The sequence below is a fragment of the Colossoma macropomum genome, unplaced genomic scaffold (assembly GCF_904425465.1).
Source record: "Colossoma macropomum unplaced genomic scaffold, Colossoma_macropomum, whole genome shotgun sequence".
NCBI classification, from domain to species: domain Eukaryota; kingdom Metazoa; phylum Chordata; class Actinopteri; order Characiformes; family Serrasalmidae; genus Colossoma; species Colossoma macropomum.
In genome coordinates this window covers 3,356,711-3,370,342 of record NW_023494809.1, presented here as the reverse complement: position 1 = coordinate 3,370,342, position 13,632 = coordinate 3,356,711, and the positions used below count along the sequence as shown (strand labels likewise).

General features: G+C 40.3%; 1 protein-coding gene across 1 annotated transcript in view; it reads left to right on the top strand.

Moving 5' to 3' along the window:
* The window catches only part of oxr1a (oxidation resistance 1a), a 305,279-nt gene that overhangs the window by 227,613 nt on the left and 64,034 nt on the right, over positions 1 to 13,632 (top strand). Inside the window, 2 exon segments of the mRNA XM_036558930.1 lie at positions 9,540 to 9,647; positions 11,686 to 11,799. Coding sequence (XP_036414823.1) covers positions 9,540 to 9,647; positions 11,686 to 11,799 — 222 coding nt within the window.

Genomic DNA, 13,632 nt, shown 5'->3' with positions numbered 1-13,632 from the left:
ACTGAGGAGACCAAATGCTGTAATTTTGAAAGTGAAATGTTTTCCTGTTCTTGTCTGATATAGGATTTCAGCTGCTCAACAGTTCGGGGTCTCCTTTGTCGTATTTTTCATTTCATAATGTGCCACATGTTCTCAGTGGTGACAGGTCTGGACTGCAGGCAGGGCAGCTTAGCGCCCGGACTCTTTTAATACGGAGCCATGCTGTTGTAATACATGCAGAATGTGGTTTGACATTGTCTTGCTGAAGTAAGCAAGACCTTCCCTGAAAAAGACGTCGTCTGGATGGCAGCATATGTTGCCAAAACATGTATATATCGTTCAGCATTAATGGTTCACAGATGTGCCACTCATACCATGTGCACTAATGCCCCCCATACCATCATGAATACTGGCTTTTGAACTGGGCACTGATAACAAGCTGGGGGGTCTTTAGCCCAGAGGGTGATTGGATGATTTCCAAAAAGTTGATCATGTTGATTTTTTCGGGCCACAGGACACTTTTCCACTTCCCCTCAGTCTGTTTTAAGTGAGCTCGGGCCCAGAGAAGGTGGTAGTGTTTCTGGATCCTGTTTATGTACAGTTTCTTCTTTGCTTTTTAGAGTTTTAATTAGCATTTATGGATGCAGCGATGAAGTGTTTTCACAGACATTTTCAGAAGTTTTCCTGATCCCGTTTCCACTGCCGAATCATGTCTGTTTTTAATGCAGTGCTGCCTGAGGGCCCAAAGCTCACGGCCAGCAAATTCTTTTTTTTGGTCTGTCCCTTACATACAGAGATTTCTCCAGGATTTCTGAATCTTTTAATGATATTATGTACCGTAGATGATGAAAAGCAAAAGTTCTTTGCTGTTTTATGTTGAGAAACGTTATTCTTGAATTGTTGAACTATTTGCTCGTGCAGTCTTTCACAGAGTGGTGAACTCCTCCTCATCTTTACTTCTGAAAGCCTCTAATGAATGCTTTTTTATACACAGTCATGTTACTGACCTGCTGCCTGTCAACCACCAGGTGTTTTTTTAGCATTACACAACTTTCCCAGTCCTTTGTTGCCCCTGTCCCAACTTTTTTGAAATGTGTTGTTTGCATCAAATTCAAAATGGGCAAATATTATTAAAAAAAAATAATACAATTTCTCAGTTTCAACATTTGATATGTTGCCTTTGTACTATTTTCAATGAAATATATGGTTTCAATGATTTGCACATCATTGAATTTTTGTTTTATTTACATTTTGCACAGCGTCCCAACTTTTTCTGGAAAAAGGGTACTTTGACCCTTGTTTCAAACAGCCTAGATGTTTCTGCCAAAATGGCCAAAAAGTGTGCTTAATAAACTGGCAACTGTGGGCACCTTGGTACTAATACAATTATTTGGTTTTATCCTGTTCATGCCATTTTTTCCAAGGCCTAATTCATAGTACCACCTGTAGATATACCAAGTAGTACATTTAGACGTGTTTCAGTCCTGCAGTCTCAACAGCTAGTCTGTCCAAGTATTGGTCTAGTATAGTGGACATTCATCTTGCAGAGCAGTGTCAGTTTAAAGGTCATACTATCTCAGACTTCACCGCTTGATGATCACAACCACGGTTTCCTCTGTTTGGGGGAATGGATCGGACTGTCTTTCCCTTAAAGGCCTGAAGGTGTTCCCTGATGACAGATAGGAGCAGCGTGTGATTGGTCTCCACTGAAAGCCCTTCAGGCCGGTGGCTGTCACGTCAAGCCATGGCCGGCCGCGGTTGTGAAGTCACTGTATTGATCTCAGCCAGAGGCCCGATAAGGACGCAGTGCAGTACAGTGGACCGGGTCAATAAGCATGTCAGCAACACACAAGAGTGGAACGGTGACTGGTGGCTCAGCTTTAAGCTACTGCCACTGACTGCTGATAAATGACCGGTGTGTTGGTCATAGATTAGTTCTACCAGGACACACAGAGATTACCTCGTCCTTGAGAATTCGCTGCAGTATCAGTTTACCTGTGCTGTGCCAGTGACTTACATGAATGTGGAAAGTATAACGTTTTCACATTTTACTGGTATATCACACATTACTTGTTTTGCTGCTGGTCATGTGACTAGCAGCATGACTTGGAATGATAAAATAAGACCTGTTTTGCTTTGTCATCCCAATCACTGTTAAAAATGAAGATAAATGTGTCCAGTCTAGGGACTGTTCAAGCAGAATAGCAGCAGCTTCTTTAAAGTAGTTGGCTGTAAATGAGCCATTTATCACAATAACATAAATATTTTATGTATGTATAAACCACATTTTCCTTGGTTTAAATATAAGACCTTTTCTTCACTAGTATGCACTATTGTTGTGCACAAGAACTCGAGTGCTTGGTTAATCATTCAGTGTACCAGTATTCCAGTAAACTCACAATTTGGGTATTTGTCACATTTCATCACGGTGAAGATATACAGGCTAACCATTCAGCAAATTTGCTTTGTATGTTGCTTTGCTACTTTGAAACACAAGAGCCTTAAAGTCGGCGCATTGTTAAAGATGTGATTGAGAAGGCAGAGATAGATTTACCACTAAATAGGCTAGGCTGATGTTAGCTAGGTCCAGAAACAGTTAAAATACAGGGTGATTCAAAAAGATTCATCTGATTTCAAAGCACCATATTTCTAAACCACGAGGCGCCTAGGAACCAATCACATACCAATTGAAGGAGGGGGTCATAGAGTTTCTGACTGTCAGTGGAAGATGGCTCCCTTCAGTCTGAGAGGAGATGAGACCCTTGAGCAGAAAGCGTTCTGCGTTCTCCACTTCAATAAGAGTGAATCCGTCATAACTGCAATGTGATTTTCGTGGGCAGTGAACCTCCAACAGCTCAGAGCGTTCGTTGTTGGTTCCACAACACTGGATGATCTCCGAAATCGGACTGAAAGAGCCGTGAGTGCAGCGACACCCGACATGCTCAGTCGTCTTCCTTATACTTCTTGACCAACACAAAAGCCGACAGAGGACCCTCGGCTTTTTTTTAAATAATGAAATGAAATGTGTTCCTTTGCCTGAGGCTAAATTTTGTGCAACACCAGTGCTGTCGCCTAAAAAGGGAAGCCACGGCTCTACATTAATTATAGCTGAAACCCGGTTCTTCTTTCTTCCTCGCAGTTTACTGGATATCTGTTCATTAACTCAGACAGAATGCATGTCCTTAGTGTGTAAACGCTTTTAAAATTTCAGAACATGGTGCATTTCTCGGTTAACACAGTCCGTATATGGAAACTGAGCTGCAAAACAGCCCATTTTGAATTCTGAGTTATTAGAGTGGAAGACGTGGGGAAAATGTTAAACCTCATGAAAGATAACAGACAGCAAGTGTATTATTGCAGCATTCCGAAGGAGTTTTTTAGTCCAAACTTAACCGTTTGTTCTGTCCATTTCAGCCCAGATTGCTCTTTGAAGCCAGTCAGAACCGAGAAGAGAAAAAATTAAATACAGGAAAATGTAAAATATGGGTAACTGAAAATCACACTTACATACAGGATAGACTGGGTAATTGTAACATGGAGCAAATAGTAACAATCCAAGATTCACCAATCAGAAATAAGCCACAGAGGCAATATCACCACTGTACACACCGGCCTCCTCCTTAGCTGACAGGCATTCTGACTGATATGGGCTACATCAGCGTTAGTGTGGCGGCTTGTAAGAACATAACACTCTGTGTTTGACACAAACTTCCTTGTTTTATGGGGAAGCAACAGAAATACACACTATTTCTATTTGTAGCAGACGAATGTGGACATGTGGGTACCCAAGGCATTATTTGAGATAGTATTAAGCTAAATATATACACAGTCATCATTTGTAGGATATTTTCTACTGGGAGCTGGCTGTCCCAAACCCTGACCCCTAAATTTACACCACTTGTAATAATATTTGCATATTTTTCAAGTTTTTTTTCTTCTTTATTTTTTTTAAAGTTGAAAGATTTAGATTTATCATAAGTTTCATTTTTAAATACAAACCTTTATTCAAAAAAATTTTGTTGCACTAACAGAATTTTAGTCCATAGGCGGAGCCTGATTTTAGCCACGCCCCTGCATTTTAGGGCAGGAAGTGAGCTTTCATCCCTGTCCCTCATGGCCACATGGTGAGCAGTTAGATCCCATTGTTTTGAAGTAAATTTGTACCAAGATTTGAAAATCGGTGTGTAACATTAAGAACTGTCACTACTGAAACACATATTTTCTGCAAGAAAGCTAAAAAAATTACGATTTTATGTGTGTAACTGTTTAAAGCTGAGTTTTGCTCAAAATGAGCTAAAATTGTCACGACCAAAACATTTACTTAAGTTTTCGTAGTGTTATGACAGTTTTGGTAGTGACAAAATGGAATGTTCAATCAGTTATAAAATAAACATAATTAAGGTACAGAGTCACTCAAAGCAAAGGGACTTCAGTCTGTTACAAGTCTGAAATGGGTTTTAAACTCTGAACCAAATCAGTAGAACGATCTGTATAAAAGTTTAAGAGGTGTAACACAAACAAGCACTGAGTTGCAGAGGTTGAGGCAGAAACTGTTACAACCCTGACTAGTCTTTCCTAATTATCTCTCTCTCAGACGAAGCACTTGGTTTCTACTTAGCATGACAAAATAGATCTTTATAACTAAAAAACTGCTTCATTTCTGGGCAACAACAACAGGAAATTGCTTTTTATGAAGCAGCACAAACACGAGGAGCTGATGAGAATAGATGTACCTGCATAATTAAAGATGGAGAATTGATGCATTCCACAACAAGAATACTGCCTGACCTCACTTTTGGTATAGGGGATCCTCATAGCTCCTCTTCAGCCCTTCTTTCTAAAGTCTTTTTAAAGGCGAATTCTTCTCATTTTTCAAATTTCTGCATTATTTAGATAATAAGATGTAAACAAAGTCATTCAGAATGGTTTGATGTGAAATGATGCATTGTCAGACTTTTTTCAAATCTTCAAAATGACCAGTAAAACCTACACGTCTTCTGAGTTTTATGCATAACGTTAACGATTTTAAAATAGTGCTAAATCTGAAATAATGTTTTCTTTCTCCTACAGCGCCCTGCATGTGTCTGCGCACCCTGAGTGGATTAAAAAAAAACACTGCTATAGAATAATTTCTCAGGAATCAGGCAGCAAACTCATAACCATCTCTGTGAGGGAGATTTTAGAGGAACGACTGTTTCCTGTCATCATCACTGAGAACAGTTCCACTCGGAATGACTTTGTTTACAACCGAGAAATTCAATTATGCAGAAATTATGTAAAGATTAACCCCTTCCTTTTTAGACTGCATACCAAATGGCCCCATATCTGACTATGAGATACCACGTTTTCAGCAATGTGCTTATCTTGAGATGACAAGCAACCTGTACTGCTTTCAAATCATCGCACTAATAGACTCCTCTTATCTCTGTCTCACTAAGTATTGTCCATGATTTGAAAGTTGATCCTCAACTTTTAGCTTTAGAAATGATAGAAAATACACAAAACTTGTTTTTTTTCCTAGGTTGAAACCTTCGAGGCCTTTATTTCCAAAGGAAAAGAAGTTCATTTGCAAGCTTCAGCCACATAATGATCATCTCCTATTCAGCTTGATGTGCTTCACCAGTAAGGTCTCTAGAGCCCCGTGATTGAAGTAGACTGTGTGCTGTACCTCTTATGGATGAGTGTGTTTAAGCATGTGTGCATATATGTGCATACATAGATCTACACAGGACTTACAGAAGTAGCTGAAAGGCACCCTTGCTATGACCCGAGTGCTGTGCTGCTGATTTTAGTCCAGAACACATGACGAGTGAATTAGTCACACTTATTTTACACCTGACCCAGTTCAGATTCTTCTTCAGTTCAGGTTCACACTGAGAAGCCGCTCATTAAAAAGCCATGGATGGGCACAGGAAAACATGCCAAGACTGTGACCAGTGTGGAAATACAACGGCCCCATGAAGGCTTACTGTGGTTTTCAGGGATTAAGGCTGGACGAAATGTCATATTGCAATGCTGTAGGATCCTGAGGAAGACTCATCTCTCTAGAGTGCTATTCGGATGGGGTTGGTTTTACATGGGAAGGTGAGGTAATGTCATTTTATCACAGGACGTCTAGAATGTTTACGCCCAGAAATGGAAGTGGCTGCTTGATTTACACACTTAGACACATTTACTCCAAAGAACATGTGAAAGCATTTGATTCAGTCGTTATTCAGTTTACCATAACCATCTGTTTCACTGCGAATGCACTGTGTCACTGGCATTTTTATGAGCTTGGGAAATCACAGCCAACAGCCAACATCACAGCATAAAATAAAAAAAAATTCTGTAATTTTACATGTTTCAGTGTTCTGGCTTGTTCACCCGAGGAGGTCAGTACATATCAGCTTAACTTTAGCCCAAAGAACACGAGTAAACGATTTCGCTTTTACTGACATGTTGATTTGCATGGGATTAGTATAACCTAAGGGTATTTCTACTGCTTATTTTGTAGAAAGTAAAAAGTGCCAGAATGTTTACTGAAGCAGGAGTGCACAGTCATGATGCATTAAAACGGGTCTAAACTTATTGATGAATGCCGGTGCGTTATCCCTCCTTCCCTTGTAAAACAAATCCCTTCTAAACAGGGATTTGGTTAATATTGCTATATCCATGAAACCATCAGTACAGGCTACCTCGTAGTGTCTAAAGTAAAATTTTGAAGAGAAGACAAATTCGAGAATAAACTGGTTTTGCAAGTTGTTCAGTGTAGACATACATAGACCTGCATGTTTAAGAACTGATAAAATGTGTTTGGAAGCCAATTCAAAGCAAACAAAAAAGGATTCTGGAAACTATGGTTACATTAATCGCACCAGGGAAATCATGTAGTCACTTGATGTAAAAGCAGCAGGTTGTCATGTCTAATAAGGATGGGGTTTTAGCGACAGAAGCCGTCCCTTCAGATGACCTAATGAAAAAGCTAACACTGGAGCTAGTCATAGCAATGTTAGATGTGGATGCTGAGGAGGATTCGTCTTTCACACAACGTCTTTCAAAAAACGATGCTAAGAATTGCGTGTGTACGAGTACAATCATATTTACCTTTGCACACAGTGGGGCCTCATTCACCAGTGTCATCCTGTGTTTTTCATTGAATAAATATGCTCTTGAGAAAGGTCCTAAGAAAAAGTCAATGCCAGTCTGATTCATTAATCCTCTACCGCACGCATTATGAGAGTAATGGTCCTTGATTTATTTTTTCAGACCTGATTATTAAATTAAAAAATGTGTGCAGGGGTCCGTGTTGCATTGATTCAACATTGTGCAACAATGAGAAGAAATGATATAGAGGCAGAAGTGGTGAGACCTGGCTTGTGACTGGCTAAATCAATTCCTCTGTCGCACAGTGTTGCAAACATATTTTTGCAAATTCACTGAACAAAAAATGAAACTAAATTAAAAAAAAAGATGTTTAAATGTGCCCAATAAGAGATAGTATTACCAAGTACCTGCTGTTTATTGACTTGCTCAAACTCTTTCCTTTATTGGTAATCCTGTCGTTGTCTGTAAATATGTGTAATGTTATTGTAAAGTGAGGAAAATGAGTTTGATGCCCTGAGGCAACATTGTGCAATAGAGGGTTAAGCTAACTGTCACAGACACTTTCCTGCGACATTATTTTTCGTTAAATGACTTGCAGCAAATACAGTAATCAATGTGTGAAATACCCCCCTGTATTTGGGGATCCCATGTTGACTGGCTTCTCAAGCGTTGGCTGGCGGCTAACTCACTTATCATACCATCACTGACTCTAGCTTTAAACGCAAGAAAATGTTTGGTTTAACAGTTCTTCTTTTGGAAATACTCTTGTCTAGTTTAGTAATGTGCTCTTCCACACTGTAATGAAGATCTTACACATGAGTGTTTAATTTATTGAATTTATTGTGTTGTTTCTAGTTTAATTTTTTGTTTGCACACTCATGTCTGCACGTGTGCACTTTGTACTCTTTTGTTCCATGTTGCACCGTGTTGTTCCTGGAGGGACGTAATTTCACTCCACTGTGTACTTGAGATATAGATGGAATGACAATAAAAGCCTCTTGACTCTTGACTCTTCTTTGGTCTTAAGTTTGAGAAATGAGCGAAAAATTCCACCAAACTCTTGGGAAACTAGGCTAGTTTTCATATTTACAAATATGCTACAGGATATTGTAAAGTTTTTCAGAAGTATCTTGGGCATAGTTACAGTTGCTAGGCTATGAAGCACCAACAAGAGAACCAGTTTGCTACGGCGCCACCATGAGGCAGACCAGTGCTGCATCTCTAGTTAGTTAAGAATATCAAAAACAGAAGGTCACTGATTTTGGGTGAAGCAGACTAAATGATGACCTTTCCCTGAATTTATATTTGAGTGTCTGTTTTTCTCAAACTGACAGCATAACATCATAATATGTTTATTTTCCGAGAACCCCCCGCCTCCGAATTTGATTTTGAGACATTCAGGTTAATTAGGGGGTCCTATTTCGCACCTTGACCGTAATCCAGATCAAATTTAGCTGACCTTGGGGCCAGCATAATTCTGCTTGTTAATAGTTTTGACGTTAAGCTGTGAGCGAGGTCTTCCACAGAGTTCAGCTCAAAACTTCAAGCTTTGAGAATGAATAAAAACACTTTTCTCCAGATGATCAGAATAGCATGTGTCATTTACTGCCAGCACTGTTCTCACTGCAGGTTTGTTACAGTGACGTTTGAGACGATTGTGATTGGCTGAGAGACGTGTCAATCATAATTTTGCGAACGGTCAGTTATTTCCACTGTGATATGTAGTGTATAAAAACACAGCGGGGAACCTTTGATATGACATGCATTTGAATCATGTGAAAGCATCCACAGGAACTCCGGAACATCTGAGGTTGAAATGGTCATAGCTCAAAATTAAGAGTCTATAATTAGACTTAGAGTTAGAGGAAACGTGCATATTGATTTCAATATCAATATATCAGTATATCAGGCCAGTATCACTGTATTGATTAACAAACAATATACTGTGCAACCCTATCAGGCTTGGTTACTTTGTTCTTTGGTTGCTGGAGCAGATCACTGACATTGTCTTAGTATCATGTCACAGTTTGAAGGTCAGACGACTGGACCTCCTGACCTTCCTGATCCTAGTGATGTTTATTCTGCATAATGCTAAATTCAGGCTGTACCATTCTTTAAAATCCATAAAGTTGACTGACTTGGACTGAAGCTTTGCGTCCATAGCCGTCGTCATAATGTGACATCGTGGTAATAGTGAAGGTAATTTGCCGTCCCCTGAGCCTTCACCATGCTCCTCCATGCTGATTGAACTGAACATCTGCACTGATGAAGAGAAAAGAACACCTCGACTTCTTTGACACACGTGATCCGCCTCAGTGGGACCGTGACGTTTTTCTGCTTTGTTTCCCCTCTGAACCTAATCCTACCATGACGCCCAGGGAGAACCCCACTCCTCATCTTCTCCTGTGTTTGATTTGTTTGTTTGTTTATTCATGCGTGGCCTGTTTTTTGTTTGTGTTGTGTCTGTGGTCCAGGTGGAATCGCGGGACACTCTGAACAGCATAGCGCTGAAGTTTGACACCACCCCCAACGAGCTGGTTCAGCTCAACAAGCTCTTCTCCAGAGCCGTGGTCCCCGGCCAGGTGTGCTCCTCTCCTCTCCTCTCCTCTCCACTCCTCTCCTCTTCCATTTTCTCATCTCCTGACCTCTCATCCCACCTCATTTCTTCTTTCCTTATGTCTCATCTCCTCCTCTCCTCCCTTCACATCGTTTCTGCTTTCCTCCTCTCCTCTCTTTGCGTCCCCTCTTATCTTTCTTTACTCCTCTCCTTTCCTTTCTTTATGTCTCCTCTCTTCATCTCTCCTCTTCATATCTCCTCTCCCCTTTTCTCTTCTCTTAATGTCTCCTCCCCTCATCTCTCCCGCTTCTCTCTCTTCTTCATATCTCCTCTTCTCGTCTCTCTTCTTCTCTTTCCTCTTCATAGCTCCTCTCCACATCTCACTTCTCTTCTCTTCTCTTCTCTTCTCTTCTCGTTTTCTCTTCTCCTTTCCCTTCTCCTCTTCATATCCTCTCCTTCTCTTCTCTTCTCTTCTCTTCTCTTGTTTTCTCTTCTCCTTCCCCTCTCCTCTTCATATCCTCTCCTTCTCTTCTCTTCTCTTCTCTTCTCTTCTCTTCTCCCCTCTCCTCCTCTTCTCTTCTCTTCTCTTGTTTTCTCTTCTCCTTTCCCTTCTCCTCTTCATATCCTCTCCTTCTCTTCTCTTCTCTTCTCTTCTCTTCTCTTCTCTTCTCTCCTCTTCTTCTCTTCTCTTCTCTTCTGTTTTCTCATCTCCTTTCCACTCTCCTCTTCCTCTCCCTCTCTTCTGTTCTCTTCTCTTCTGTTCTCTTCTCTTCTCGTCTCTTCTGTTTTCTCATCTCCTTTCCCCTCTCCTCTTCCTATTGCCTCCTTCTCTTCTCTTCCCCTCCCTTCTCTTCTCTTCCCTTCTCTTCTCTTCTCTTCTACATTTTTCTGCTGTCTTCTTTTCTCCTCCCTATGATTGTGCTCTTCTCTTCTCTTCTCTTCTGTTTTCTCATCTCCTTTCCCCTCTCCTCTTCCTGTTGCCTCCTTCTCTTCTCTTCTCTTCTCTTCTCTTCTCTTCTGTTCTCTTCTCTTCTCTTCTCCATTTTTCTGCTGTCCTCTTTTTTCTCCTCCCTATGATTGTGCTCATGTTTTCCTCTCTTTTTCTCTCTCCTCCCTCTATCTCGTACAGTCCTCCCTCGCTCTTTTCCCTTCAGTCCTCCTGCTTCTTCTTATTGAGACCTTGTCGTTAGTTGTAGCTTCTCAGTAGCTCCTCTTTCTAGGCAGTAATATATTCTGGATCTACAGTACTAAAAACTACAGCTCTCTGCTTTTTGAAGTGAGGCAGATTTGTAAACATAAATGACTAAATATATTGCATCCTATATCCGTGAATACATTGTATTCTATATCTGAAATATAGCCAGCTCTCCTTTGCTGAGTTGAGTGGTTATTGTTTGGCTTTTGTATGAGATTTTTCTAATATGTAATATCACAGCATCAGCCAGGAACAGGCGCATTCCTCTCCACTTAGTTCACCAGTAAAACTGCAATAGACATTTCACATTTTATAGAATTATATACAACTCGAAACAAGACTAGGCTGTAAGAAATGACCCAACCAGTGGTTACATTTTTCAGCGAAATATTCTTATAATTACATTATGAAGTGCTCTTGCTGTACCACACAGTATGAAAGAGATCTCCAGTAGCTACAGCTTCACAGCAGTGGCTAACAGGTTGAGGCAGGAAAGACTTGGATCTGTTCCCCAGCCCTTCATGTGACCAACTAAAGCTAATCCTTTAGCATAATCCTCCCATTCAGGTTACTGGTGAGAAAAGTAAGGCTTGACTGAACTGAGAATTATGATAACTGATAATATCAGACAATATAGTTTTGTAGTGACTGGTATAATTTTTAAATATAAAAATTGTATTTAAATATAGAACAGGCTACTTCTTAATATCCTTATAATGTAAGCTTAAAACAGGTAAATAACATGATCTCTCACAGTGTTAAACTCCTAATAGTTCTCTTTGCTTTGGGTTGTTTGTTTGATGTTCATAATAACATGCTGCTGTTTCCTCCCTGGTCCTGCGTGTGTAAAGTTGTGTTGTGTTTGCAGGTTCTGTATGTTCCTGACCCCGAGTATGTGTCCAGTGTGGGCAGCTCCCCCTCCCTCAGCCCCATCAGCCCCCTGTCCCCCACCTCCTCAGAGGCCGACCTAGAGAAGGTGACGGTACGTGAAGCTTCGCTCGGACCTCCACAGCTTTACACGCGATCTTTTGAGACTCGAGATAGACACACATACAGAGCGCACAATATACACGTATACATACATGTAGTACTGATCAAAAGCTCAGAAACACCAACTCAAGACGGGTTTTTCATCATTTTTACAGCTTAGAATGATTGTGAGATTGTAAAACTGTGAAATAACCAGTGGGGAATCGTGACTGTTAGAGCTAGATTCCATGTTTTATTTGAGGTTTGTTACAGACATTAACATGTAGTTTACTTTGTAGCAGTTTTATAGTGACTCTTTCAGTATAGAGCCCTGACTTATTCTCACGTTTCACTTGGCGTCACACTGTATAGTCACCACCATTTTGAGGACTGAATCAGCAAACGACTCCGCTAGTGTGATATGCTTGGTGAATGATTTACCTGCAAGACATGACAGAAGATGAGAAAGATGATCTTTAATTCAGTGTTTCAGACTCCAGGCTTGGAGCCTCTGCACTGTATAGTTCAGTGTTTCTCTCTGCTGTTCACCTCGTTCAGCTCAAGAAGGGATTAATTAGCTAATAATATCAGGTATTTTAACCAGGAAACCACAGTTATGCAGTGCAGGGGTTTCAGGACTGGAGCTGAACTCTGAACTAACTGCACTAGCAAACTTACAGAATCACGTCTGTTGAAACACAACGTCGTTTTCAGACCCACGACACTCAGTCTGATATTTAATGCTTATGTTTCTCCATTCAAACCTCATTTAAATCAGAAACAGAGAGTAAAGTTATACCGGCTGTCTGCAGCTCCGTTAGGGGGACGACTGTTCATCTCTCGGCTGTTAACATCAGCTAAAGTTATCTAAAGGCCAGCATTGATCACATCTGTGTTAATTAGCTGATGTCGTTACCCTCCTATGATGACAGAGTGTTTCTCCTCTTTATGCAACACCATAGGATCCTTTACCCTTTATCCTTTAAATGTCAGGAAAACACAAATTTGGTAACTTTTTCGCCAGTTTAAGTGGGACCAGGAGTTCAGGGGGAAGCTGTATAAGGACTATTTTATCGACTTTGTCGAGGAACGTTTTTCTCTTCCAAAGTAAGCTGAGTAATTTTAGCCATAGTTTACCTCTAGTTATGTTCGTGTGGAGCAGCGAAGCCAGAAATTCGGTTCCAAATATGGCGACCACAACAGAAAATCACGTGACTGAAACCCTAGGATGGCTGAAACATAGTTAGACTACAGTCAGTGATGTATCTATGACTTCGACTGATGATTTTTCTCACGAAATTGTTCCCACCATTGTAAATCAAAACATGATTGATTCCTCTGTCACTTCCTAATTATGTTGGCAGTTAATCTGACATGTAAGGCATTCAGTTCAGCTCTTGAAGTCCTGACCAATGGGGGAGGTAGCTTAGCTGTGTCTTCTTGGATACTACAGGAAAAATAATCATGTTTGGACAATTTTCTGCTGGACGTTTTAAGATTTGAACCAAAACTTAATAACGAAGTAGGATTATTACCTCCAGAGTTTGAATACAACAAGCATGATAACACTGTGAAATGAGCTAAGAAATTAGTGTGCATTTTATTTACTAGAAATCATTAAGACTTCTCTGAAGGCCTAGAAAGGCCCTCAGGGTTCGCCTCTGGATATAACACATATAATTATGCAGTGACAAAAAAAATTATTTTCAAATCAAAATTCATAACTTTAAAAGTTTTAGAAGTAAATTCATACAAAGATGTTCACTATTTAACCATTTGTGTTTAAACTTCTGATACTGTACACACAGATGAACACACACAGACAGATGCACAGTTTAGAGAGGAT